The sequence below is a fragment of the Clinocottus analis genome, unplaced genomic scaffold (genome assembly GCF_023055335.1).
Source record: "Clinocottus analis isolate CAN_PGR_092001 unplaced genomic scaffold, fCliAna1.0.p SCAF_7, whole genome shotgun sequence".
Classification (NCBI taxonomy): Eukaryota; Metazoa; Chordata; class Actinopteri; order Perciformes; family Cottidae; genus Clinocottus; species Clinocottus analis.
This window is the reverse complement of record NW_027176229.1, coordinates 20,039,740-20,066,608: the sequence shown is the minus strand read 5'-3', so window position 1 is coordinate 20,066,608 and position 26,869 is coordinate 20,039,740. Positions and strand designations below refer to the sequence as shown.

Below are 26,869 nucleotides of genomic sequence, written 5' to 3'. Positions count from 1 at the left end.
ACAGGTTGTTAAGCCGCGTACTTGGCAGATAATACGTATAAAATGTTCTCTTACTACAGCTTTTACATACTTTCACAGTCTTTCAACTTGTTCCGGGCTGCTGTCGCCGCGATAGCAACAGAACATGAGAAGAACGCCCCTCCCGGGGAGAGCGCATTGCCCATTGAGGATTCAGGCAAGTCACTCGTGAGTGGCTGGTTGTCGAGGTTGCTGCAAAGCAACAACGGGCGTGTCCGTGCCCCTTTGCTCCTCCGCTAAATGACGACGTCAAATTGCCCTCGAGCAAGGCACTTGGTGGCGCTCGGTATACTGCCGCGCCGGCGGCGTTAAGAGGCTCGAGGCTGCGAACACACCTGAACAAATCAGCTGAAACGATTACTGTTCAGCGCCGTGAGTGACATGTTCTCGCGATGCGCGTCAGAGGATATCGGACTGAGCGTTTCCACGCTGGGACACGTGTAATCAGTCCGTTTTATTCAATGCGATACATAAATACATTTGTGGTGTCATTTCCCTTTTATTTGTCACCTCGGTTACTGATTTCCTTCATTAATTATCCCCTAAGGAAGGAAATAGATGAAATCAATTTGTCCCATTGACTCATGTCGGTGTGTGTTAGTGTGTTTTTTTCAGTTTTTGAAAATGGTCATCCTATTGAACTCTATTGTGTCTGTAGAAAAATAGAGAAATATCTTGACATCATATAATCTAGATTTGGCCAGGTTGTCATGAAAACATGAACCGTGTTGAGCTGAATGAAGCCAGGAATGCAAGATAAAACTGCATAGTAGTGTTTTTTCAACTGTATTTTAGGCCGTATTTCTCCTTTAACTACTGACAAGGTGACACGACAGGACAACAATACAAAATAAGCCACAATGGAGCGGCGAGAGGTATCAACGGCGGCTTCTTCTCGCTGCGGCGCAGAAGAAGAAAAAAAAAAAACCACGGCGAGAATGTGCTTGTCTCCTCCTGATAAATCACACGGCGACACATCCGTCTGTAGGATTAGGACTTGAGAGGTGTAATGCGATCCAGTTGAGCTCCGACTCCATGCCTTTTGCTACTCGTTACGCTCACAGTCGCCGCCGCGTGTCAAACTAAATGGAGCAAAGTGTGTATTTGGTTTGTGGTGTTTCCGCCAAATGAATCGACGTGGCGTTGGTAGCGTTTCCTCGTCTCTCATTCGGCACCCTCTGAAAACACAAACAACTGTACTCAATCATCCACGCTGTGTGTGTGTGTGTGTGTGTGTGTCTGGGGAGGGTGGTGCGATACGAGTCATTTGGTTTCCAGCATTGAATCAGGTAGAAACTGGCTCTCGTGACTGCAGGAGGGGGACGTCCTGGTCAATCATTCTTACATTTAAAAAAGGCCTGAATGGCGTCGTCTTTCTCACGGAGAGAGGTTCCCCAGCAGGTCGGGGGTGATGTAGCCCACGGGCATGGCGGGCAGGGCTTTGAGTGGGTGCTGTGGCGGGCAGGGAGGGGGAGACTGGCGGGGAGGCGGGTTGAGGAGCAGACTGTGCTGACTGTCCACCTCCTGCACGACCGTGTAGTCCGCCACTCGGCCAAAGAACTGGGATTGGGGAGAGTCAGGGAGAATGTAAGGGGATTGGTTGCCCTCTGCCGCGGCTGCAGGCTTGGTCTCCTCCGGCTGAGGGTGTATGGTTTGGTAACCCTCGCCGGGCATCGGGGAGCCGATCTGCCGGGCGTCGCCCCCCTCGGGCTCCGCCGCCGTCCGCTGAGACGACGGCTCCTTCTCCTCCTCACTGTCCTCGCCACCTTTGTGCTCTTTTCCCTTCTTCTTCTTCTTCTTCTTCTTCTCTTCCTCGGTGCTCGAGGTGCTCTCCTGGATTCGGAGTTGCTGGCCGGGGGACAGCACCACGCCCCCGGAGGGCATCACATTGCTGACTTGGGCGTAGAAGTCCGTGTTGACCCAAGTCTGGGGCCCTCCGGTTTGGGTGTGGACGAGGGGCCTCTCGCCTCGCTCCGGAGCCGGGGCTCTCTTCGCGACGTCGAAGGAGGCTTCGCCGTCCTCGGGTTGGCCCGGCAGCAGGGCGGCCATCAGCAACAGGGTGTCCTGGTCGGGCAGATCCGGGTCGTAACAGCTGGCCCGGCCCGAGTCATCGTCGGGGAAGCTACGGGGAGAAATGAGAGGATTCATCATGGAGAGCAGGGGTGTCAAACATACAGCCCGCGGGCCGGATCCGGCCCAACAGGGGGTCCAGTCCGACAGAAGAAATTTTTATATTTTTTTAAAAGATCAAAATGAGCAAAGCTAGGACTTAAACCTCTGATCTTCTGCTTGTAAGACAAACATGCAAACCATCAATCCACAGTTGCAATTGATGTTAACACTGATATTATTGTGTTGCGAGACTTTAAAAATGGATCGCGTCATGAGAGCGGCGTCACAAACGCGTCACAAAGCGAGGGAATCTGCAAAGGAGAGCCCGGGCACATAAACAGAGGGGTGATCTCTGAATTTTTGGTCTTTATGTATCTAGTTTAAATACCTTAAAATTGGGTTTATCATCCAAAAACCTTCACCAATGATTCAAACATAAAGAAATATTGTCGTTATTTATGCTTCATCATGCTGTGAGTTTACTGGTCGGGCCCACTTGAGATCAAAATGGGCCGCATGTGGCCCCTTCACGAAAATGAGTTTGACACCCCTGAGACTGAAGAATCTTTACCGCCTGCAAGCCAGAATCTGCCCCAGTCGCTACCTGACGACGTTGGAGAACCCGATGTTCATGTGCTGGCTGACGGGTTGCGACAGGTCCAGGAGCTTCTGGGTGTCAGAGCCCTGGTTGTCCTCCTTCTCCCCAGCGTCCGCATCCGGCGCGTCCACCTCGATGAACTCCACCCAGGGCTCGTCTTGGTAGAAGTCGACCGCGTACGTGGGAAGGCCGCCCACGCCTCCGCCGCTCAGGATGAAATTCAGCTCGTCCAGCTTCCCTTTCTGCGCGTGCACAAATATGCGCGTTAGCGTGTGTGTAATGACTTATTCATGTGGTTTTTAATTGTGACTTAAATAATGCTTGCACAATTGGGAAATTAGGCTGCGTTGTTTGTATTGCATTTTAATTTTCAATTTAGATTCAACGTTTGAATATTGGCCATTAATTTTCACATACAAATGCATATTTGTGACTTAAATACTGCTTGCATAAATGTAAATAAAGGTCACAATGTTTATATTGCATTTCCATTTGAATATAATCCACTGTACAGCCGGATACCAATTATAAAATTACCTGCCGAGCTGCTCTCCCATTTTCATTTTAAAATGACTCGTGAAAATGCAAATTGAATATTCTTTTTTGCATTTTCATTGTCATTTTTGAATCAAATAATGCATTCATGTGTGGAACAAGTGCTGTAGGGATGGAGAGCGTTCGTCGGCCAGCCCCAGAAGTTAGCTTCGCACTGGTTTCCCCCACAAAAAGAGGGATTTTTACATTGGATTTTGGATTATTGCAGGAGATAAACGTTTATGATGCCGACACGTTTTGTATTTTTAAGCACGGAGGCCAACATTCGGGTATAATAGAACTACAACAAGCCTGCGTGAGCCGAGCACAGCGAGAGGTGTGAAGGCGGACTCGTCGGCTTTATCACAATCAAGCGCCAGCAAACCTACTTTTTTTTTACGGCATGCAAAAGCTACTGACATATTTTGTGGTGGAAAACAGGCAGTGTAGGGTTATTATGTTCTGAAAAACACTGTGAATAATCAGGTTTTTAGAGCTTTTATGCTATAAACCTTTTTCTTTTATCTCCAGTATAATAGGTGGTGAACTAAGGTGGGCCGGTCTGACGTTCGGAGCCCAAAATGAATCCCACTCCGGTCCCGACGCTTTGTGTTTCACCTTTGTCTCAGCATGAAATAGCAGCCTTATTATTGTGTTTATTCCCCTGGTGTCCAGGGGTGAGGGTGTTTTTTGTAAAGAGCACACAGCCTGCCTGTTAAATGCATCCCACATCCTCTGTCAATAACACACCCACAACACGACGCTGAACCAAGAGCCTCTTCACATCGCATTATCCCTCGCTGGTACTCCTGTCCCTGTTTACTTTACACGAAAACCAGAGTGCCTGTTTGCTTTGAAAATATGTTATGCTGTTATTTGATAGTCGACAAAGATGATAAACAGGCGGTGATCGGGGGGGAGGGACATTGGCTGGTGCGACGATTACGTGGCCCCACATGCCTCAGCCAACTGACGCCCAGCAGCGGCTGTTTTCAATCAAAATTACAAGGGAAACATAGTGAATAAATACAAATTAAAAACATGGTTACACAAGACTTTATATAATCACTTTACTGCATAAACAAAGAACAATCCTATTTTTTGACGCTGACATTTTTTGTTGTATTTGTATCTCGCCCTTTGTGCAGTTGAACTAATTGAAATGAAGGGCCGGTATTGGATTAATGAGAGTTTAAAAAAAAAAGATATTAAAAGGACGATATTTGTTTTGTTACAAAAATGCATCACATACACTCCCGTTCAAAAGTTTGGGGTCACTTAGAAATGTCCTTATTTTTTCCAAAGAAAAACACTGATTTTAAATGAACATTACATTAAATCAGAAATACACTCTCTACATTGTTAATGTGGAAAAGGACTCTTCTAGGTGGAAACGTCTGGTTTTTAATAAAATATCGGTGTATAGAGGCCCATTTTAAGCAACTGATGGAACGTTGTGTTTCATAATTGCTTTAGAAGACTAATGGATGAGTAGCAAACCCTTGATAACCTTTGTGCAGTGATGTCACACAGCCGAAAACAGTTCTGCTGGTAAAAGAAGCTATAAAACTGGCCTTCCTTTGAGCTAGTTGAGTATCTGGAGCATCACATTTATGGGTCCATTATACTCTTAAAAAGGCCAGAAAAAGAGAACGTTCATGTGAAACTCGCCAGTCTGTTCTTGTCCTTAGACATGAAGGCTATTCCACGCCAGAGCTTGCAAAGAAACTGAAAATCTATCTGGGTGATCTCAAACTTTTAAAACGGTAGTGTAAATCCAATAAAAGTGACTAAGATGTGTCATTTTGCCCGATGTGTGGGCCAGGGTCCAGCGTGTGTGAGAAAACTCCCAGACGAGGCAGAATCACAACGCAGACATGAACGTACCTTGAACAGCTCTGGATCGATGCCTTTAATTTTGGGTGCAGGGACCGGCGGCAACAGAATCATCATCAATCTGCAACGGCGGGGAGAGAGGAGGTGGACACACGATGAAGGTAAATGGGTTCAAAGATGACAGTATTTGTGCGAGCCACCGGCTCCCTCGCGGTCACGGGACGACCACTTGTCCTGCTGAGCGATAGCCGCTCCTTAATGAGGCTCCCAGTAAGACACTGTTGGTGTACGTCAGGGGTTCTCAAACTTTTTCTGTCACGCCCCACTTTTGAGGAAGCAAAAATGTTCGGGCCCCAACAACATCGGAACAAAATGGTCCAAGTTTTTGAGACCCCTCCATCCGTGTTTTTTTAATTAATAGATTAAAGAAAATTGAAACGCAGATTGCTCCATCAGACAAAAACTAATAACATGTGCAATCATGCAAATAAAGTTATGTATGTGCAAAAAAAACAACTCATATTTGGCAAAAAGATTACCAAGGATCGCTGTTTTCTCCCCATAGTTTCATGTTGAAGTGTCCCTGAGCAAGACGCTGAAGCCCCAGAGCTTCACAGCAGCACAAAGCTCGTTCATTACTAAGGATGATGGGTAAAATGCAGAGAATAATCCCCCCACTGTGGGATTAATAAAGGATTCTTAAAGAAAAAAAAAAATTAAGAATCTGCATCCCACCGCGCCCCACCTGTAATACCTCCGAGCCCCACTAGAGGGTCGCGCCCCACAGTTTGAGAACCACTGGTGTACACGAGAGACGGCGAGAGAGAGTCCGTTCCTACCTGTGCTGCTGAGAGACGACGATGAGCACGGCGAGTATGAGGATGCACACAATCCCGAAAACGAGAACCAGGGTGAGCGGGAAAGTGGACTCTACAAGACAACATGAAACAGAACTCCTCATCATCATCATCATCATCATCCTCAACTACAATGGTCCCTGTTCGACGGTTTGTGCTCCTCGTCCTTGTCTGAGCCGTATGCAGCCGTGGGCCGTATTCATTCATCGCATTGAGCTCACCTTTGCTGGGAACCTCCGTCACTTGAATAAAGATGGAGTCGCTAAACTCTCCGAACTTCGTGAAGGCCAGCATCTTGCAGCGGATGTGCACTTCGTACTCGTTGCCTGTGTGCAGACCGAAGATCGTCTGCTGGGTTTGCGGCTGCATCTCCAACTGATGTACCAAAGACACGAAGGGAGAGGGAGAGGGAGAGAGTGAGAGAGAGAGAGAGAAAGAGAGAGAGAGAGAGAGAGAGAGAGAGAGAGAGAGAGAGAGAGAGAGAGAGAGAGAGAGAGAGAGAGAGAGAGAGAGAGAGAGAGAGAATAAAAACACAGATAAGGAATTAAAACAATTAGAGTAAAACAAATATTTTTGCTGCGTCTGTTGATGAATCCGAGAAAGGCTCAGCTATTGTTGATCAAGACAGAAGGGGTCTGGGTTTAGTTTGGGTAAATAGAACAGTGACCTCTCTAAAAGGGACATTTCTGAGGCATTTCACAATAAACGGAGGACACGGTGTTAGAACGGAGGGCTTCCCAAACACTTTCCAAGGCTGCGTTTGTCCGACTGGCTGGCCCGGCATTGCTGAACACGAGCCTGTGCGAGGTCCCATGGCCTCTGACCTACAGATCCCTCCCTTCACTTCCTTCAGAGAGGCTGTGTTTTCCCAGAGGGCCTTGCTCTGGCTTCCACTGCCTCGCCAACAAAGCTACACTGCATGTTAGCCTCGCGAGGTTCAGGGGATGGGAGGGGGGGGGGGGGGAGGAAACACGACACTGCGCCTGTATGACCTACCTACAATTTACTTTAAAGAGGGCGCATGAGTGTTTGCATGTGTCAACTTGTGCCAGCGCACAGAGGCCTTTTGTAAAGTTTTACAGTGTGTTTCCATGTGTTACTACTGTGTGTGTGTGTGTGTGTGTGTGCATAAAAAAAGAGCCAGATGGTAAAAGAGAGGTCATTTAGGAGCAAGTAAAGCGCAGACTTACTGCTTCCCATTTTGTGGTATTTCTGGCTCTGTACTGGATCTCGTACACGAGGCTCATCCAGCCGGTCGCCACGTCTGCAGAGTGTGGGGGCTCCCAGTTGACCATGACATCATAGTTTAGCCCGGAGGGACTTACATTGAGCAGGGTCCAGTTTAGAGACACTGGTGGGTCAGGGTGCACTGCCGGGGAAAGGGCAAAAGTTCAGTTTGAACGGAGAAAAAAAATGAACAAATAAATGCCCGGACGGCTTTTGAAGCACTTGATTATGTGAAGATGAAGAAATAATGAATCAAACAATTTAAGTCAATCAATTTAAAGAATATATAGTGTAGTTGAGGTCACTTAGACTGCTTTAATGTTGGTATGGTGAGCCTAATATGAACTGAAAAACAACAAATGTATACTGACATGAATAAAAGGTTACAACCTGAGGGTTGCACAATGTTCGCACCTCAGTGTGAACATTGGAAATGTACTGAATAATCTCACTAGATTTCATGGAAACTTGTCCAACGCAATTTGATATTTCTTGAAACACTAGTCGGGGGAACAAAAAACGTTAAGATCCTCCTTTAATGTATACGGCAAATTTCCTGGACATCCAACTCCTTTACTCCGCACCCGGCCGTGGTTTGCGCGCAAGAAAACATCCAAAAGTCGACCATAACGACGCGTCGATAACGGGTTTTTTTTCGCCGAAGAGATATCAGCAAACATGTGACATGTGAGATACAGTGTCTTTCAGTCCTGGTCAGATAAAGGCCGCCAGACAAAACACTTACTGTGTAAACACTGCGTATCTGACACTTCCCGTGATACTGACAAGCAGCATGTGACATTTGTTTAAATTGATATGCAGCAGCGAGTACCATTTCTTAGAAACCATCTGCGCAGGTGATCTATTATTTGAGCGGCGCCCATTTTTCTGCCGTCCCCCAGTATTTGTATTGAATTACTCTGTTAGCAAGCTGTCGGATTATCGGCGCAGCTACATCCAATTGGTTTTGTCACATTTTGTTTCACGATGTTCAGGGTATATTATGGAAGCCCATTTCCGCCACAAAAAAAAGAAGTCATAATTATGACAAAAAAATAAAAAATCATAATCATGACAACAACAAAAAAAAATCATAATTATGACAACAACAAAAAATCGTAATTATGACAAAATAATAAAAAATCATAATCACGACAACACAAAAGAAGTCATAATTATGACTAGAAAAAAACAACAAGAATTAGACCAAAAAAAGTCAACAAAAAATAAGTCATAATGATAAAAAAAATCATTATGACAAAAAGAATCATGACAAAAAAAATTATAATTATGATGAAAAAAATCAGAATTATGACAACAAAAATAACAAAATTATGACCCCCGCCCATAAAAAAGTTGACGAAAAAAAGAAGCCATAATTATGACAAAAATAAAATCACAATTATGACAAAATATATATAATTACGACAACAAAAAAAAAAAATCCAAATTATAACAACAAAAATTTTACCAAAAAAAAAAGTAAAAAAAAAAAAGAAGTCATAAATTATGTTGTCATAGTTTTTTTTGTCGTATTTATAATTTGTTTTGTTTTGTAGCGGAAATGGGCTTCCATAGTATTATATTAATGTGGATTTTAAGTAGAATTACCCTAATTCATCTGACACGTGGCAAAAATCTGGATGTTCGTGTGTTTACTAACCGATGTTCTCCACGGTGAAACAGTCTTCATCGTTGTAATAGGTGATGTTGTTCTGGCTGCGGAGCTGCATGCAGTAGGGGATCCAGATGAACGTGTGGTTGGCGTCGAAGAAGCACTCCCGATTTGAGTGAACGTACTCTGGACACTCTTTCCATTCACTGGTGGGCGAGCTGAGGGAGGGAAACGACGCAGGCGGAGGTGAGAGAAGAAGAAGCACGGGAAGACAGACATGACCGTGGAAAGAAACAAAACAACGATGTGAACTCCTCCTGGTAGACAAAGCACCGCGGCTATCGCACTCACTCCTTCCTGATGTAGAACAGCCGGAGCGCTCCAGGGGAGGACAGGTTGTGGAAGTTGCCCGGACTCCACCAACACCGGAACGTCGTCTGCTCTCTGGAGATGCACTCTGTGATGTGAGGTTCGAGAGGCGCTGGGAAGGCGAAGAAAGGGGAAAGCATCAGAGGCAAGACGAACGGAAAAGAGCTCAGCTCACATTCAGCTGATCAATCACCTTTGTGGTGTTTTTGATTTATCGATGCAACAATCCTGAGGAAACACAACACGGTTTATTCCCAATCCTCTTTAAACCGTGACAGCAACCACTGTTGTCACACTCGTAGGCTTGCTTTTTTTTCTTTCCCCCAACTCATATCATGTTCCTTCCTGTTCACATAATTGCGTCGTCCATTGCATTAGCATCGAGTGCTATCAGTGATGCTGACCTTAAGGCGAGGCTGACCTTAAGGCGAGGCTAACCTTAAGGCGAGGCTAACCTTAAGGTGAGGCTGACCTTAAGGAGAGACTAACCTTAAGGCGAGGCTAACCTTAAGGCGAGGCTAACCTTAAGACGAGACTAACCTTAAAGCGAGGATAACCTTAAGGTGAAGCTAAACTTAAGGAGAGGCTAACCTTAAGGTGATGCTAAACTTACGGCGAGGATAACCCTAACCCTAACCTTGAGGCTAGGCTAACTTGAAGTCTGCATCTCGTGTTGCTCTAAAAATGCTGCGAATCTGTGAGTAGAAAAACTTGTTGAAAGACAGAGTTATAGGCTGCATTAAGGCTCCTTCACATGTGTCTTTATAACCTTTTAGATCTACCCACTCCCATTTCATACCATCTCTCATCCGCCCCACCCCGGAGGCCCTGACTCGGACCCTGTGGCCCTCTCCCTCTGCACCCTGTCGCTCCTCATCGCCAATCCTCCCACGCCGCCTCCTCCCTCCTCCTCCAGCCCGTGAGGCCAGCTTCTCATTTATCCACCAGAGTCCCAATGGTTTTGCTGCAATCATAAATAAGCCACGTGAAGGTATCATCAATTTCGGTTCTACTCGCTCTCCTCCAGCGCCGGCTGCAGCGTAAATCACCCACCAGACCCCGGAACATAAACATGCTCCACAAAGCAGGACGGAGAATTAAAGACAGACTGGAGCAATGTAATGTGCAAAAAAACACACACAAAAAAAAACAGCAGGGTGCTGTCATGGGGTAGTTTTTGTTGGAGTTCATATACATAAAACAAGAACTATCTCCACATAGACTCATTGAAATCTTCAAACGAAAAAAAACAGGGGTTAAATACATGCTACCAGCATGTGCATGCATACGGCATTTACACACAGACACACAACTGGCTAGCATGTTTCCCGAGTTAACATTAACCAGACAAAAACCAGAACAAACAAGCCCAACCCCCCAGCGCAGACAGCCAACACTCATAATTTATTCACACCGAATTTGCACCATTACTTTAATTACTTTTCTCACTTTCTGTTTGATGCCAGTGCAACCTCGTAATTCACCGCATTCCTCCGCCATCGGGCCTGGAGCTCTCAACCCTCCCTCCACCTTTCCCACCTTCCTTCGCTCCCTTCATCTTCTGTCTTGGTTCCCAGAGCTTTGCTATTCCAACTGGGCCTCCCCTCCCCCCATCCAACAAATTCCAGCTGCCGGCATCAAAGAGCTTTTTTTTTCTTCTTCTTCTTCTGCTGACACTGGATGCAAAGGAGTGCTTAGAACTACATGCAGGGCAGATTACATGAAGAGTGAAATAACACCGTGGTAATGCACGTCTTTGGTTGAACATGTGTCTCGTGGTCGGGCAACATTTCGGGGCGACTCCCCACTTTTTTTTTCATGTGCAGGCTGCGGTTTGTACTTTTGAAATGAACCCCTCCATAAAGAAAAGGGCTCTGCAGGCAAAGGTCAGAAGCTCTGTACCTTCTGACTACCATCCACAGCCCTGGTCGTCACTCTGAAGTGTGTCAGAGGGGAAAGGTTGTGCAGCAACACCTGGAGAGTGTCCAATTCTGTCCTTCACACTCTTTTTTTTTCTCGAAACGTGTCATACGCCTTCCCTCGCTCTTCTTCTCTGGTGTGGTGCGCCTGAATCTGTATGCATTGCTGTGAAAAGTAAAAGAAAAAGAGGGAACTGGAACTGTTCAAGTTGTGACTGGCTCACAAGCCACGGGGCAAAGTATTGACAGCTACATGTTGATTACCTGCCACGCACAGGCTGGTAATTTTGTTGCAGGGCCTTTTGCACGTACTAATACCCGATTTAGTGATGGGAAACTAAATCCTGCCTGTACCTGCCAGCTGCCATTAAATGATCAGCAGTTAAAAGCCTTCGTCTGGAAGACGAAACTTAATTGTGTGTGTGTGTGTGTGTGTGTGTGTTTGTGTGTGTGCTCATCCTGTCTGGACATATGTATTTGTGGGTCCTTGAGGGCTGTGTGTGTCTGAGACTGATAAACAGCTCTTAGCTTCACATCCCGTCTTCATCAGTCCGTGCAGAGGAGCTAGGAAACCCCTTATCTACCTCGACGTCAGCTTTAGCAATTACGCTTTAAAATCCACTGAAAAGGCCTCATGAAGACTTCTCGCGCCAGCTGGCAAACGGCACGATGAGAAAGGTGCGACCGGGATTTATCAGTAACCGAGTTGTGAAACGCTCGACTGTCACGAACAGCGGGGACGGAAATGAGGCTATTGTGCTCTGAATTATCACCGTTTCCAGCTCATTTGCAGATTTAAGTTAGTGTTGAGGTTAATAACGCTTCAAAAGGCTGCTAAAAGGAGGGAGGAGAAAGAGTGCAAATCCAGCATTTCTCTTATTGTAGGTTGCTGTTAATACGTTGCTGCTTATCGAGATCTGGTTCACCTAGAGAAATTTCAAAAGTCTCCGGAGGGGATTATTTATCTGTCTCTGCCATCCGGTGTTCCTCTGGGCTCTAATTTGGGTCCTTTACTCTTTTCGTATGCCTCTTATGTCAGTTTAATCTGCAATACATATGACATTGAAATACAGGCTTCACTCATAAAAATGTATATTGATATTTAGAAACCGAGCTGAGCCGAGCACATTGACAAGACAGACTTCAGGACGTTGGATTTTGGACGACGAACATTTTCCTGAATCTCCACGAGAGCAAAACTTCAATCTGGGTGTGACTATTTGATTGACTACATTAAAATCTTAATAGACATATAAAAAAAAGGATAATAACAATTTGAATTGCACCTTCAACTGGGCACACCCCACCTCCCTCATGGAGAAAGTCGACTGCAACTAACCGTAACCTGCGTGAAGCGCTTTTGGCACAAATCGGGTTCATCTTTTACTTTGGGACTGCATGTACAGTTAGTGAGCGGCTTTTAGGAAGTGTTTTTTATGTGTTTCTTCCTGTCAAAAATAGCACAAAAAACACACAGACAGACACACTCACCCTGGCTGTATGGACGTTAAGTGTCTCTTCATTGTGCTATTAGCACGTAATTGATTTGAATTGGCCTATGCTTGAAGAGAACACACACACACGGCTGCTGAACAGTCTAACCTGTTGTCCTCGGTCACTGCACTCACAACCCGTACGCTGCTCTGACCGCGTAAACACAATTACAAGGCACATTGCCGCTGCAAGTCTCAATTTAACCCTAACAGGAGGCGTACAATGTAATGTCTTCTTTTTAGGATAAAGCTATAACATAAAGTGCTTATTGGATGTTATCTCAGCACAAACATTGTGTTTTTTTAGAGATGCAATACGCATGCAAAATTGGCCGGCACCACTTTGGACACTTAAGAAAAACGTGTTTGGTGGTCTGCAGCCCCAATGCCAGATGATCCTCGTTGCTTTTTGCTGCACCAGTACTCTGTCCTTGTGTGTGTGTGTGTGTGTGTGTGTGTGTGTGTTTGAGTTTCTGTTAAACCAGATGGAGGGATTGAGAGCACATGCTTACACTGTTCTAAGAGTCAAAGTGCCTGTCAGTCCACACATTTAACAACACACCCCTGCAGCAAAGCACATACACAGCGACGACAAGAGAGACTGGAACACTAGAAGAAAAGATTGGAAGAGGGGAGGGATAAAATCGTGAATTTACTTGGTATCACAAATGCATTCGCACTGACTCCGAGAGGGGAAAAAAAAATACATATTTATATCAAAAAGTTGGGGAAAAGAATATGTACTTTTAAGAGCTCTTGTAAAAACGTTTGCAAAGTTGAGGTCGGCCCCGAAAGCCTGATAAACCAGTCGAGCAAACAATTACAGATTCAGAAGCAACGCAGATTCAGAAGCAACGCAAATAAGCATGTCCTCTTCAGGGGCTGCTTGAAATGGATACGTCCTTAATTTTAATGGAGAAAATGAAAACCTTCAACTTGCGCTCGGGATCGGCGGTTATTTAAATGTTTAGCCTTTAGCCTTCAAAAGAACCGGAGAGCACGAGAAGTGGGCCAGAAGTAAAGGGGGAGAAAGGTGAGAGGCTGTAACAAGACACAAACAAGGGAATGCAAACAGGTGATATAAATAACTGCCGACATGCACAAGCAGGTTTCACACACATGCGCACGCCCTGAACTTACGCCTTCAAAACAAAAACAGGGAATATCAAAGTTCCATTGTCCAATTCCTTGGAAACGTTCCACCTTTTCCTCCCAGTTGCACAACAGGACTTATGGTTTGTTTTTTTTTCTTCCTTTTCTTCCTCCTTTAGGTTCGGGGGACCACAGAGTGACGAGGTGACGCTCCATCTGATCCTCATGATTCCCATCAGCGCTGTTCATAGCTTTGAAGTCTCTGATTCGTTTGACCACGCGGTGACCCAGTCAGCTGTTTTCTTCTCCCGGCGAGTTATTGCCCGAACTAATGATGTTAATCTCCCGTAATGCCATTACAGCCCACAGTATTGGCTTAGTTATGTTATATTACATCCAAGTGAGAGTAAATATAGATGAGCGGGGGTGTCTGGCTTCCAGCTTGGACGCCTGCATCTACTGAGGGCACACTCAACCGCACATCTCTCATTCTCCCCCTGTCTTTTTTTTTTTTTGTCTGGCTTATTCCACTCGGTTATCCTCGGCACTTCAGCGAGGTGTCAGACGTCTTCCCGTGGGACAAAGCGACATGCTAAACACAGCCGGGGCGACTGCACGGCCTCCCACTGAGGTGGGACACTTCAGAAATGAGTCAAAATGGCCGCGTAGCTAAAAAAACCTGACATTGTTTTCTAAGCTGTGGCCGCCGCTCCACCCGCCTCAGTATCTATTAAGAGTTTTACTGCCTGATTTCATCTGTCTGAAAAAGCTTTCCTAGCATACATTTTTCGGACTCTTTTAGAAAATGCTTGCCATCAGAATTTGAACGCTGTGATTTGAAGTCAAGTCCTTTATTCCTTGATTTGCTAAATGGAAGCAATAGCTCTACCTTTGAAATATGATATTAGGAAATGAAAAAGTCTCGAGTAAAGGCTACGTCACACCAGTCGGGTATATAGAAAAATATATTAAGAGTACTGCGCATTTACGGTTTCACTTTGGCTCTTTGTAACTTTTTAGATGGTAGTCCTCCGCCCGCCCGGCTGCTCATGAACCATGCGGAGCCTTTCAAGTCACTTATGCGAAACTAACAAAAATAAATAAAGAGAGTGCGAGCATGAGGACTGATGGAGACAGACGTCTCCTCTGGGCTCTACGACGGACATAGAGATGCTGCAGACACAGAATAAACCCTCAGAGTCTCATGAAGGCTTTTTTTACGGTCTCCAAATGGAACCGCTAAAAAAATGTTTTTTAAACAACCGCAAAGTCCCAGCGTTACTCAACGAGATGGAGCGATTTCAGCAACCTCGATGTGTCAGCGAAACAAAGAGCGCCGACTCAAATATCGGCTGTTTTTGTGGCGTGCAGAAAGCCGGAGTCGGGTCGGGGTTTTGACACCGTTGAGCTTGAGAAAGGCCCAGGCTGCGTGTGGTTGCTCGTGCCACCATTGGCCGCTTTGTGTTTACCGATGTTTTAACGGTTGTCGAGGAAGACGCGTATACGGAAAGACTATTTTATCGATCGGAAGGAGGCGGAGCCTTATCTGCCTACGCCGCCGTTTGTCTGAGAGCTTATCAGAAATAGATAGCGGAAACCCCACAGAGATAAAGATATTTGCTTTAAGTCTGTGAACAAAAGTCAAAGGGCCCAAGGGCAAAGACGTGGAGCTAAAAGGTCCGTATCAGACAGACTCATCGTCTCTACATTAGTGCTTTTAATTGTAAGATGGCATCCTACTCTGTAATCAGGGGTAGCAGTATTAAAATCCCCCTTTTGCGGTACACATCTCAAGCTTTCACCACTCAGCTACACCAAACTAAACGCATCAGCACTTGGCCTAGAATCTCCTCTCTCCCCTCACTTTTCTTTTTTCAAAACAAAACCAATGGCCAAAGCAAAAAAAAAAAAAAAACAGAAATCCCAATACACTTCATTAATTTCTTGTCCGAAACGGCAACATGGCCTTTAACCATGATCACTTGATCCACATAGGAATGCTGACAGTGTGTTCGCTCAGATATTACTTCAGTCCGTGGTTTAAACCGCTTTGTAATAGCACAAAGGAGGAGTTGTTTAACAACCAAAATCTGTGAGACAACATTTCTTCTTTGGTACCAGCACTGGCGCATGATTGATATATATATATATTTATATATATATATATATATATATATATATATATATATATATATATATATATATATATATATATATATATATATATATATATATATTATGTGTTTTGCTTGGGAAAGCACTTAAAGCAAAAAGAACAAAATGTTCACAGCACACGATAATTGAACCAATGTTCTCAAACTTCTGTGCCACATCGGTCCACTGAGTCATTTGTTTTCCCCAACTGGTGAAGCTTTGACTTATTCCCTTATTCCCTGATCGATGCAGTGAAGAAAGCTGCAGATTGCACAATGGACTATATGGACCTGTTAAAAACAGGAAAATCTTTAAATCGGAGTGCGACATTCACCGGTCAACACAAAGCATCAACAATGGCAGCATTCTCTCCCTCACGAGAAAGCCGTTTTGAAAAGACAGAGGAGGAGAAGAAGGGTGTGGAGTTCGTCTTGACTTGGCAGAAGGAGACGCGATCAGTTGGCCTAATCCGATGGATGGGGGTGGTGATATTCCCAGCTGGTTTTCACGTAACACACATTCAAAAAGTGGAGCACTAGTGTAGTCCCAAACTATTTGTCTGCCATAGATAGCGGTTCATTGTCCTTCTCCAGGGGCGTCGTGAAAATATGGCACAATCACGAATGAAAACATGAAAACTTTCTCGCTTCTTCGGCAACACGTTCACCCCTTTTTTTTGGGACAAGTCGGGGACGGCGTGTCAGTTTTTACTTGTTCCACGCGGAGAGTGTTTTTAAAATAACCTTCTGTCTTCACCGGAAATGTAGTTTTTAGTTTTAGGGAACGATCGCGGTTGACGTTGACTTGGCTGACCGGCGGCTTTATTTCTATTTTTCACAAAGATACAAAGCACATAAAAGGAAGCTTGTCCACATGCGTGTAACCCATCCTGAGCATCGGGGCTGCTGTAAAAGCCACTTTGGGTTAAGTACGTCACTCAAGGTCGCTTCAATACGCGGGAGGAGACGGGGATAAAGTGCATCGGGGCCTCCGTCGGAAGCCTGTATCACACGGCCAAGATCCCTCAAGGTAACGGGCGTGCTCTCCATTCTGGCAGCAGGTGCGGCTGCAGCCGGACCGGCAGAGATGGTTTGGAGAGCTCTCAGGACTCCGTCTAACTACGCCTGGCTCGCTTATTAATGGCAATGAGCAGATGCACACGCACCTAAGAATACACTGGAAGCACAGCGACTTGCCAAAAATGTTTATTCACGGACGACTTTGATTGCGTTGCCAAATGTTTGTGGTACCTTTAATTGCATGCCAAACTAATGTTGGAATAAGTGAACGCTGTCCCGAAGGGCACGTTGATGAGGTGCTCAATACGTTATTTTACGTAATCCTGACCAAACTGAACCATTCCTCACTTTAAATACATGAAAGCAGCCTGATTTTCCACTCTTAGGATTCATTCACATACACGCAAAGTGGACCAGGTCCATGAAGAATAAAGGTTTTTTTTTCAAAAGAAAATAGTTGCCGTCAGAAGCGTCGTCCAGGAATGCCGACGTAGCAGAACCAAACGGCCACGAGGCAACGCTTGACAGGTCGGAGACAAAGTCAACAGCAGAATTGATCTGTTCTTGGGAGCTGAAGCTTGGCTGTGAGGACTTCTCTAAATCATACTGTTCTCACATAGAAAGACATAAATAAACCAAATCCTTTTTGGCACACTTTCGCCTTTCTCCAGCTGCTGTGGCGTCAGCCATCAAGGGTTAGGGTAATTGCGCTCAGTCGGTTTCTCGATTGAGAATCGATTGCGGATATTAAGCGGTAAAAAAAAAAAAGACAGCCGTCTTGGCCAACAAGGTTTTTTTTTTAGTGGTAAATCAGACGCAAATCTGCTTGTTTGGCCTGTTTTTCTCAGCCGCAGCATTCTTTCGCCTAATTATTTCGAATAGTTCAGTGACAGCTGGATTAGCTGGCTGAACATCCTGCGTCGTTCTGTCCCTGGACTTTGACAAAGAAGCTCCGACCGTATATTTACCCTCGCGCTATTGATCACCGGGCTGTTTGACCAGCCAAACCAGGAAAGCGCGACGTTTGCTCAACGCTGAACCTTTTTTTTTTTCACGTGTATCTGAGCAAACACGGCGTTCTGCAACCGACGTCTGACCCAAGACGCGATAACGAGTGTCAACAGCGAGTCTCTCGCGCAAAACCTGAATCACGGTGGTTAATGTTTGACGAGCTGCACGAAGAGCGACTAATAAGCCTGAAGGAGGATTGTTTTTTTTTTGTTCGTTTCACAACGGTCTGTTTTCTTCTGCTTATTTGTTTCTGATGGAAAGCAGTAAACCCCCCCCTAAAAAAAACCTACCTGGTGACGTCACATGGTGCCGGCCCATGAAGAACGCAGATCCCGGAGTGGACAGCCAATCCAGCGAGGACATGAGGAGAAGGAGCAGGAGATTGGAGGAGCAGGAGGAGGACAAGACGGCCATGATGCTGGAGAGAGAGACACAGGGGAGAATGAGAGAGGGACAGAGACACAGTGACTATAATTACCAGTTGAAGTCCATGATGACATGCCCATGTGAAAAACCGCCTCCTTCCCCCAATACTCTCTACCCCGCTCCCTCTTTTTTCTCCCTTTCTTGCTCTCTGCCCTGAGAGCGTTAAAGTGTGGTTGGGTGCCACTGACGTTTATTTTCAGCTGGTGTATGTGAAACCTAACAAGGGGCCAGGGAATAATTAATTATCATGGCCGGTCGGTGCTGCAGCGTTTGTAGGTTGAACGTAAAGGCAGTAAGTTATTTGTTTGTGCAATCTCCTGGAAACGCTTTCTCTTCAGTTGACATTAAACATTTATCCAAGAAGTGAGAAATGATCTCGTCACACAAGCTACGATTTCATGTATACTGGAGGTTCATAAATGACAGCGGGAAGAGTGAGTTGAGACAAAGGTGACACCAACTGACAGGAATTAAGTATCAGGGTAATTTAAATTGTTGTTATTCTGCCTGCGGTTCCACCGAGGTCAGGCCTAATATTTTGAAACGTCACTCAAGTCCATGTAACACAACTCTGGTTTATGAACAGTGACAAATGCCACTGCATAAGCGTTAAACCACATGTGGTAATACTAAACCTGCTTTTATATTAATGGCCACCTGGGGGCAGCAGAAACAAGCTGTAAACCCAACACTGAACCATTATCACCTTTGAAGTCTTTTGAAGACCCCCGGGTCGGCAAAGATGGAAGTGCCGTGAACTTGCATTCTCTCTAATGGCCATCAGGAGGCGACTCCTCTGGTTGCAAAATTAAGTCAGATAGAAGTATAGAAGTCGATGAGAAAATGACCCTAATTTATGACCTCAGTAAACATTAGTGTATGGGCTCAATCTCTAGTTTCAAGTCTTCTTCAATACAGCATGATGTTCATTTAGTAAATGATGCTCTCAGTTAGAGTTAAATAGATCGTAAAGCAGAGTATGCTTTAGGGCGGGGCTACTTTTTGATTGACAGGTCTTTACCACAACATTGTGAGGTCTGGGAGGTGTCCGTGTTTTTGTCTTCTAACTTTAATCGCCACATTTTGGTGGCCTACAAGTCTTGCTCAGCGTTCGGTTGTACTTCTGGTTGCAACAACCAAGATGGCGACGGCCACTACTTACATATGGTGTATGATATTGGGGGTATTATTATTAAGAAAACCGTTGCTTATCTACACATCCAGGAGTTATTGGGGCAATATTATCATTCAGATACCGCACACATGAAAAGTCAAATATTCACCCTCCTTTTTAACTCTGTTTTGGGCTTCACTGCTTTCTGAGGGAACTCGCTGACTTTTTAGCTGCTTGATACTCAAACATGTTCACCGGCTCGTTCCTGACTTTATCTGCTAATAGATGACCACCCGTGTGTCATCACTACGTACGACACCTTAACACAGAGTAATTTGATCCACTGTCAACACGCAAAAAACGGACTATCGCAGCTTCAACTCCTATCCAACGGCAAATCGATTCCATGTTAACGAAGAGTCGTCGGACATTCGGTGTCCAATCATCTCACGCTGTGAGAATCTAGAAAGACGTCTTTGTACCACACCGATAGGAACATACTTTCCCCCTCCAAAAACTACACTTCAAGCTTCCAACAGAACCTTTAACACAGAAATCTGGCGACTGTATCTCTCAGCCAGGGTCTCTACCGACAGCTAAAAAGATTTATATGGTCTGCGATAGAGAAAAACTGAGAAAAACTCTCTTCCTGGTCAATAAGCTGGTGTTGCCGGACAAGTTCTCAAGTCAAGTCCAACCTCTAAATATAGGCCAAACTTTCTGTCCGCACCCTTTAGCTATTTACAGCTGTGTCTCCGCAACTTTGCTGGGCAGCCAGCAAACCCAAACGGAGAGGCTGTGTTTGTCAGAGCAACTGTGGCTGTATTTTCCCAGTTCTGGTCCATTCTGACAGTCAATTATGCAGCTATATGAAATTCTTCCACCGCATGATGTTTTTTCAAAGGGGAAAACTGTTTTCCGTGCCAAAAAATAGTAAGGCAAGTCACTATTTCACAAAATTTGCATATATAGAGTGACAAATATAATGTGGCCAGTTAAGACACTTTTTTTTTTAAGACTGACAAGCTTGGTTAGAGCATTGCCAGACCTAGTGGCAAAAAATAAGTTCTTATGAGTGTCAAAAACACTGGCAGCAACTTAAAATAAGAACACTTTCTATTTATTTTCTCTGGATTGTATTGACGACAGATTTAAAAAAGAAATACTCTACACAAAGTACAACTAAAGCAAAAACTTGTGGCGTGCCGTGGATGTTCTACCTGAGCCTTCAGTCACTGACCGGGCATTGAAAATTCAAGTTTTCCACTTGTAGTTTGTAAGACTGGACACAGTGTAACACATTTCTCATTGCAAACCATTAACATCAACATAAGCATGCAGTCATAAATGTGTGCGTGTGTCTGTGTGTGTGTGTGGATGAATAAAGGGCAAAATTAAACAATGCAAGAATTTATGGCTGCGAGTGCAACTGGACTGCCTGAAAAGCTCCATTTACAATTAATTACTGCTCATCAGATCCTGTCAGACACAGCTTTGATAATCTGTCCTTCTGGAATCCTGATTAAAAACATTTCCTCATCAAAACCTAAAGCCCCATTATCACGCTGAACTTAACAGCCCTGTAATGAGCGCTTTCAAACCCGCTTTTCTTTTATGACGGGTTTAGTTCTTTGCTCCTCTTTTCTTTTCTAAAGTCTAACGTTCTTTAATCCGTCGAGTAATTAAAGTACTATAACAAGAGGCCTCCATATAAATGCCCCTCCACTCCGATATGTGGCCTCATGTTAATCCCAACATTAGTCTCAGCCCCTCACTCATGTGAAAGCTTCTGTAAAAAGCCCTGGCATGGGTGGTGCTTCATCTCCATCTCGTGCATGTTTCTCCCCCATTTCTCTCCTCCTCTCGGCCAATTGCGGACTCACAGACTCGCGGGAAGGCGGCCTCGGCCAATGAGAAAAGAGGGAGGCTCAGCCCAAGCCTCCTGGGGTCTCTTGGTAAACATTTAAGACCTCTGTGGTCAAACCTCCTCCCACTACCTCTGCCCTAAAATGCGCGCACACACACACACACACACACACACACACACACAAATCTTGACTTGGCATCCCCCACTGCCAGCACCATTCCATATTTCCTCAAGTCTCTATTGATCATCTGTGTTTGTGCAAAAAGGGAGCTGTCAAGAGAGGGAGGAGGCGGTTAGGAGTAGATAGGGTGATGGTGGAAGGTTGAAGCCAAGGGGAAAAAAGGGTTATGGGGTGAGAGGTCACATTATCTCGGTGTTAGCCCCTTCTATAGCTGCAGAAGAAAAACATGCACACACACACACACACACACACACACACACACACACACACCCACACCTACACACACACACGTTGCAAGCCCAAGTTTATCTTGGGGTTCCTCCAAAGAAAAAGCAGAAAAGCTGTCTCTGCTATTTTGTCTTCATAACACACACATCCACCATCTCCCTGCACAGCTGGTGGACACTACTCATCTACTGTTTTCTATATATGTGTGTCTGAGAACACTGAAGCGTTTTGTGAGGACAGGAGTGGGGTCGTTCAGACACACTTGCAGCTTTACTTGCATTTATAATTTGTTTTTCAGAGCTGAAGTACAGGGAAGTTTGGACACTCGTGTTTTGTAGTATTTTCAAAGCTCATGACGAGTGATTTAGGAGTATAGAGGTTATTTACATTTTCTGTGTTTTCGATCCCTTTAAAATAAAGAATCCAGTATCTGGATACATTTAATTAGCAAAGATATACTATTGCACTAGTCCAGTGTTTCAGAAATCACTATGATCGTCTATGATATCTTTACATTATTTCTCTAAAAATGCAATGTATATATTTGGAGCTTTTGTGATGGTCTCTGAATTCCCCTTAGTGGCCTTAGAGGTAATGTACTCTCTGAACTTCTTGACCACTTGCGGCGCTATGGAGCGAAAGATAACGCGATACACAGTCCCCGCCGTCTTTTAAGCAGAAGACTGCTAGCACATGTACACAATGAGCGATTTAAAAAAAAAAAAGGTTTTTCATGAGAAGGAAAACACATCCAACCTGTTTGTCAGACCTCAGGGATGCATGGTTTTTTTAAGAGAGACAGCGAACGTCAAGAAAAATACAATGGAGGATGTTTACTTAACATCCTGAAAAACTCGAAAAGCAAAAAAAAGAGTGTATGGATGTTTACCTTGAGGTGGGAGGCAGGCAAGGAAACACACACGTGCATTAATTAACATGATTATAGAAATGCATTCATCTGTGCACAGACATAAATGCACAACACCGAGGTTACCTCTTGAATGGGACTATGGTTTCCCTCGATGAGCTGTCAACCTCAATCTTTGAGAGACACTCAGTAGAAACAGGTGCACACACACACACACGGTCGTTAAAATAGCGCCATGTTGGCCCCAGGAGAATTAACATTAGCGTTTTCATTTTTCTCTTTCTTTATGTCCCACCATGCCTCGGTCAACATTCCAGTAATATCAGACAGCCGTGGTGACCGCCTGAGTGGAGTTGAGTGCTTCGGGCTAGAGGAAATGAAGTGCAAGGCAGACAGAGAGTGCTGGCAGATGTATCACTGAAGGTAAAAAACCACCAGGACAGAGCTCCTCTCAGGGAGTCAGACACTCCAAAAAAAGTTTTTTAGACTTTTTAAAACATTGCAAATGACCATTTAAGCCCTTTGGGTAAAAAGTGTCAACGTTAGCTAGCCAGTCGTGTAGCTAGCTGGTGATTTAGCTAGCGGGTGGTTTAGCTAGCGGGTGGTTTAGCTAGGTGGTGGTTTAGGTAGCGGATGGTTTAGCTAGCGGGTGGTTTAGCTAGCTATCGGTGTTTCTAGTCAGCGCTGTATCTAAATTGCTAGCCAGCGATCTAGACAACGTTGCACTTGCACAGTAAAATCTTGCAAATATATACACTAAATCTTACCCAAAAGACTTGACTAGCCGTTGTGCTTACAGCTCACACACTTAACTGACACATAAAGCATAATTATACTGAATTAAACATGGCTCTTTATTTTGCCAAAACACAAGCATACCAAAAATCCCTCATCCATTGGACTAATTATCCAAACACCTGATTGCTTGATTGTGTACTCATCAATCAGGATGTGACCACCATAAAACTACCACAGGTTATTTACCTGTTGGCACCGACAATGGAGACCAAACAAGACACCTGTTTGCAAAGACGTGTGCCTTTGTTTTTGTCTCCGCAAATGATTTTGTTTATACTTTGCTTAAAATATGCTCTTTTCAGATTTTCAGTACAAAATACGAGCTTCGCACTGATTTATTTCACAAAGTGGAGAGAAATAAATGTTGTCATGAGTGAGAAACTTGTTCATGCGTGTGGTGTTTGGCTAATATATTTATGTAGTTTATTCTGACAACATTGCCAGAAAAAAAATCAAAGGCTAGTTATAACATTAGACAAAAGTAGAGTGTGTTTTAGATTGAACACAGTGATCCAACATTTAAAAAAGGGCTTGCTTAAATCAGCTTGAAACCGCTGGAAAGCAACTTTGTCTAATAACTGTGACAAAATGATGCAAACATAAAAATAAATTAAAAGTGGTTATGTAAAAACTAACTTTTTCACAGCAACACAACGGGCCTCTCCCTTACCGCATATCCACAGACTGCCAAGCAACTGGCACCGATCCATGGAGCATCTTCAATCACTCCGCCTCAACAAGGCAATATTTGATTTCAGGGCTCCATACATAATTTCATCAATATCGTGGCAGAATGACTTTAACATCGTCGTCATCGTTTAAAAAATAATAGCAAAGTTGTCTAAGGTCAACTGCTGTGTCTCACAATAATTACACAAGAGTCACGCAAATAGATTTTCTGCCCTCGACTTTCCTCTTCACCACCGCAACCTCTGTCTTTTAAACAAACACACAGAGAGTAAACATACCACAGACTTCAACATGAGCCTGCACGTTCGACCAGATACTGGTGAGGAAGAGTCCACAAAGACGACGAAGAAGAAAACTGCAGCCCAGTCAGCTGCTTCTAATAGACCTCCAACTGGATGTATTCACATACATACTTTGATCTGTGGCGAGATGAGAATGCGTGCGTTCGTGGAGCGGGTCTAGACCTACGCATTTTTAAACCGTGTCTCTGTGAGGCATTCAGATCTGGCTACTGGATGTGCTCTAATGTCTCCTACTCTTATTTCATAAGAGAGAGAGAGAGAGAGTGGAAAACTCAGAGTCAGCACACTGGCATGAGGAGAGCCAGTGCTGGAAGCAGGACACACATCTGCAAAGCCCGCTGCACCCCGTGTGTCTGTGTGTGTGTGTGTGTGTGTGAGAGTGAGCCGAGTGAAAGTCAGAGTTGGGTTGTTAGTGCGCGTGCGCGTACGTCCATGCGTGCATGTGTAAAATCAAGTGTGTGTATCAGAGCGAGAACAAGAAAGCTAAAGAGTGCAAGCAAGTGCTTCAGTTCAGCAGAAACGCGAGAGAGTCTGTGTGCTGCAACGATCTGAAAATGTATCTTTGTGGAAGAGTGGAACATTTCTGATTTGCAGCATGCTCTGTGTGTGTGTGTGTGTGTGTGTGTGTGTGTGTGTGTGTGTGTGTGTGTGTGTGTGTGTGTGTGTGTGTGTGTGTGTGTGTGTGTGTGTGTGCATGCAACAGTTTGTTGAAGATATTGCAACTAATAGCTGCCAAGCTAAATTCCGCCCAAATCTAACTTTTTTTTCCCGTCTGTCGTCTCCGCCGCTTGACATTAGCACAATAACCTCGGTTGGACATTTCATCCCCAGGACAATTTTCTACAGGTCACTCCCCCGCACATCCCTTCATACTTCATATTTAAATACACTTGGCCCTTTACACTTTCACACACACCTACAGTACCCTTGTTTATAGAACTATTATCTGTTTGTCTGTGCACTTTAATTTACATTTTACATTCTATTGTGAATTGAGTGTTTCTATTTCTGCACTGTGTTGATTGTTGCTGTTTGTCTAATGTGCGCACCACCCGCCAAGACAAATTCCTCGTATGTGCAACGCACCTGGCAAATAAATGGTTCTTAATTCTGAGAACTAATTGGGTTTCAAATAAATGCCACACATCCAAAGCTTCACCTTCAATTCCATGTGGGAGAAGAAACACATGTCTAAATATAAACGTGCAGCACGTACACCTTCTACGTCCGATACGCACACATCCTGACAACCAGCGTCACTGAAGACAAAAGTGCAGGTTATTGTGTAAAATCTAATGGTTTTCCAGAGTGCTGTCAGAACATAACAGCTGTACTTGATGTTGTATGTGGGAGTGTAGTAAACCGTGAGACAGAAACTGATTTAACTATAACAATGCCTCTTCAAACTCCTCGCCTCATCGGTTAATACACCTTGTACCTCAGCTACCTGGAGGGACTCTGTAACGGCTGTCATTAAACATGTCCCCTGACGGGCTTTCTCTCTGCATCTGAGGAGCCGATGCAACGATAAATCATATTAAATATGGCTCAGATTTCACCCAACCATGCGCTCTTAAAGAAAAAAAAAATGGTTTGTGATATACATAGCATCCCACATTGTCAGGGATTGTGAATTATATCTAAATTGGCCCTTAAACTAATGCCATTAAGCTGACGCGGCATTTTATTCAGCTATGTGATGTGATTTAATTGGCAAAGAATGATCCGGGGCGAAACAACAGAAGAAGTCAGTAAAAAAAAAAGTCATGGGACTCAACGGTGCGGTAAAAACATTTTTCTTAATCTATTCTGAATCTTAAAAGCTCAACAAACTGAAATGTTACGCAAAACCTGATTGCCCTTACAAATGTGATGAATGACGATGAGAAAATAAATCCTCTGACAGACAGCGTGTAAAGGAATTATAGAGTTTGCACATTGCCGCCCATCACAGTGTGCTTCCCAATACAACTATATAATAATAACAATAACTGGCAATAATTTCGACTGAACTAACGTAGTTATGTAGTCTGGCGACTCTTTGTCGTGGTCATAAGTAGTAACAATCTAGACATAAGATGGTTTCAGTTATTGTATAATAATATAAAGAAGAAGAAAAAAAAATCCTGCTGCTTTTATCTGTTTCATATTGACTTGTTTTGTGTTGTTGTTGGCAGTTGATGAAACTAAATCAGTTTAAAAGGCATCATAAACTTTGGCAACTTCTCCCTTACACTTGTCCACATTTGTTGTTAATAGATCAGAGTAGTTCAAAAGCAGATTGACCATCTCCTTATGGTTGCACTCCTCATGTCATGCATAGTAAATAAATGAATACGTCACTGGGACGAGCATATAGGCCTCTACTGATTCCCCTCTGTGCATACAGCTTGTATACAGCAGGCTGTGTCAACAATGAAGACACTCTACATACTATCTCAGCCGTGCACTTTCAATTTAGAGGTTTGATCCCCACTTTTTTTGTTCTCATCTCTATCTCGAGCAGATGTTTCTATCCCCCCCTTTTGGGGTCTGGTGTGT

General features: G+C 44.3%; 1 protein-coding gene across 1 annotated transcript in view; it reads right to left on the bottom strand.

The window, feature by feature from the left end:
• Positions 1–26,869, bottom strand: part of ghra (growth hormone receptor a) — a 28,748-nt gene that overhangs the window by 1,036 nt on the left and 843 nt on the right. Inside the window, exons 2-10 of the mRNA XM_068604905.1 lie at positions 18,145–18,272; positions 9,149–9,278; positions 8,846–9,015; positions 7,146–7,324; positions 6,177–6,330; positions 5,938–6,028; positions 5,150–5,219; positions 2,735–2,970; positions 1–2,140 (exon numbers count right to left, since the gene is read on the bottom strand). The exon at positions 1–2,140 is cut by the window's left edge and continues 1,036 nt beyond it. Coding sequence (XP_068461006.1) covers positions 1,396–2,140; positions 2,735–2,970; positions 5,150–5,219; positions 5,938–6,028; positions 6,177–6,330; positions 7,146–7,324; positions 8,846–9,015; positions 9,149–9,278; positions 18,145–18,268 — 1,899 coding nt within the window. The 5' untranslated portion in view covers positions 18,269–18,272 and the 3' untranslated portion in view covers positions 1–1,395. The remainder of the gene's footprint in view (positions 2,141–2,734; positions 2,971–5,149; positions 5,220–5,937; positions 6,029–6,176; positions 6,331–7,145; positions 7,325–8,845; positions 9,016–9,148; positions 9,279–18,144; positions 18,273–26,869) is intronic.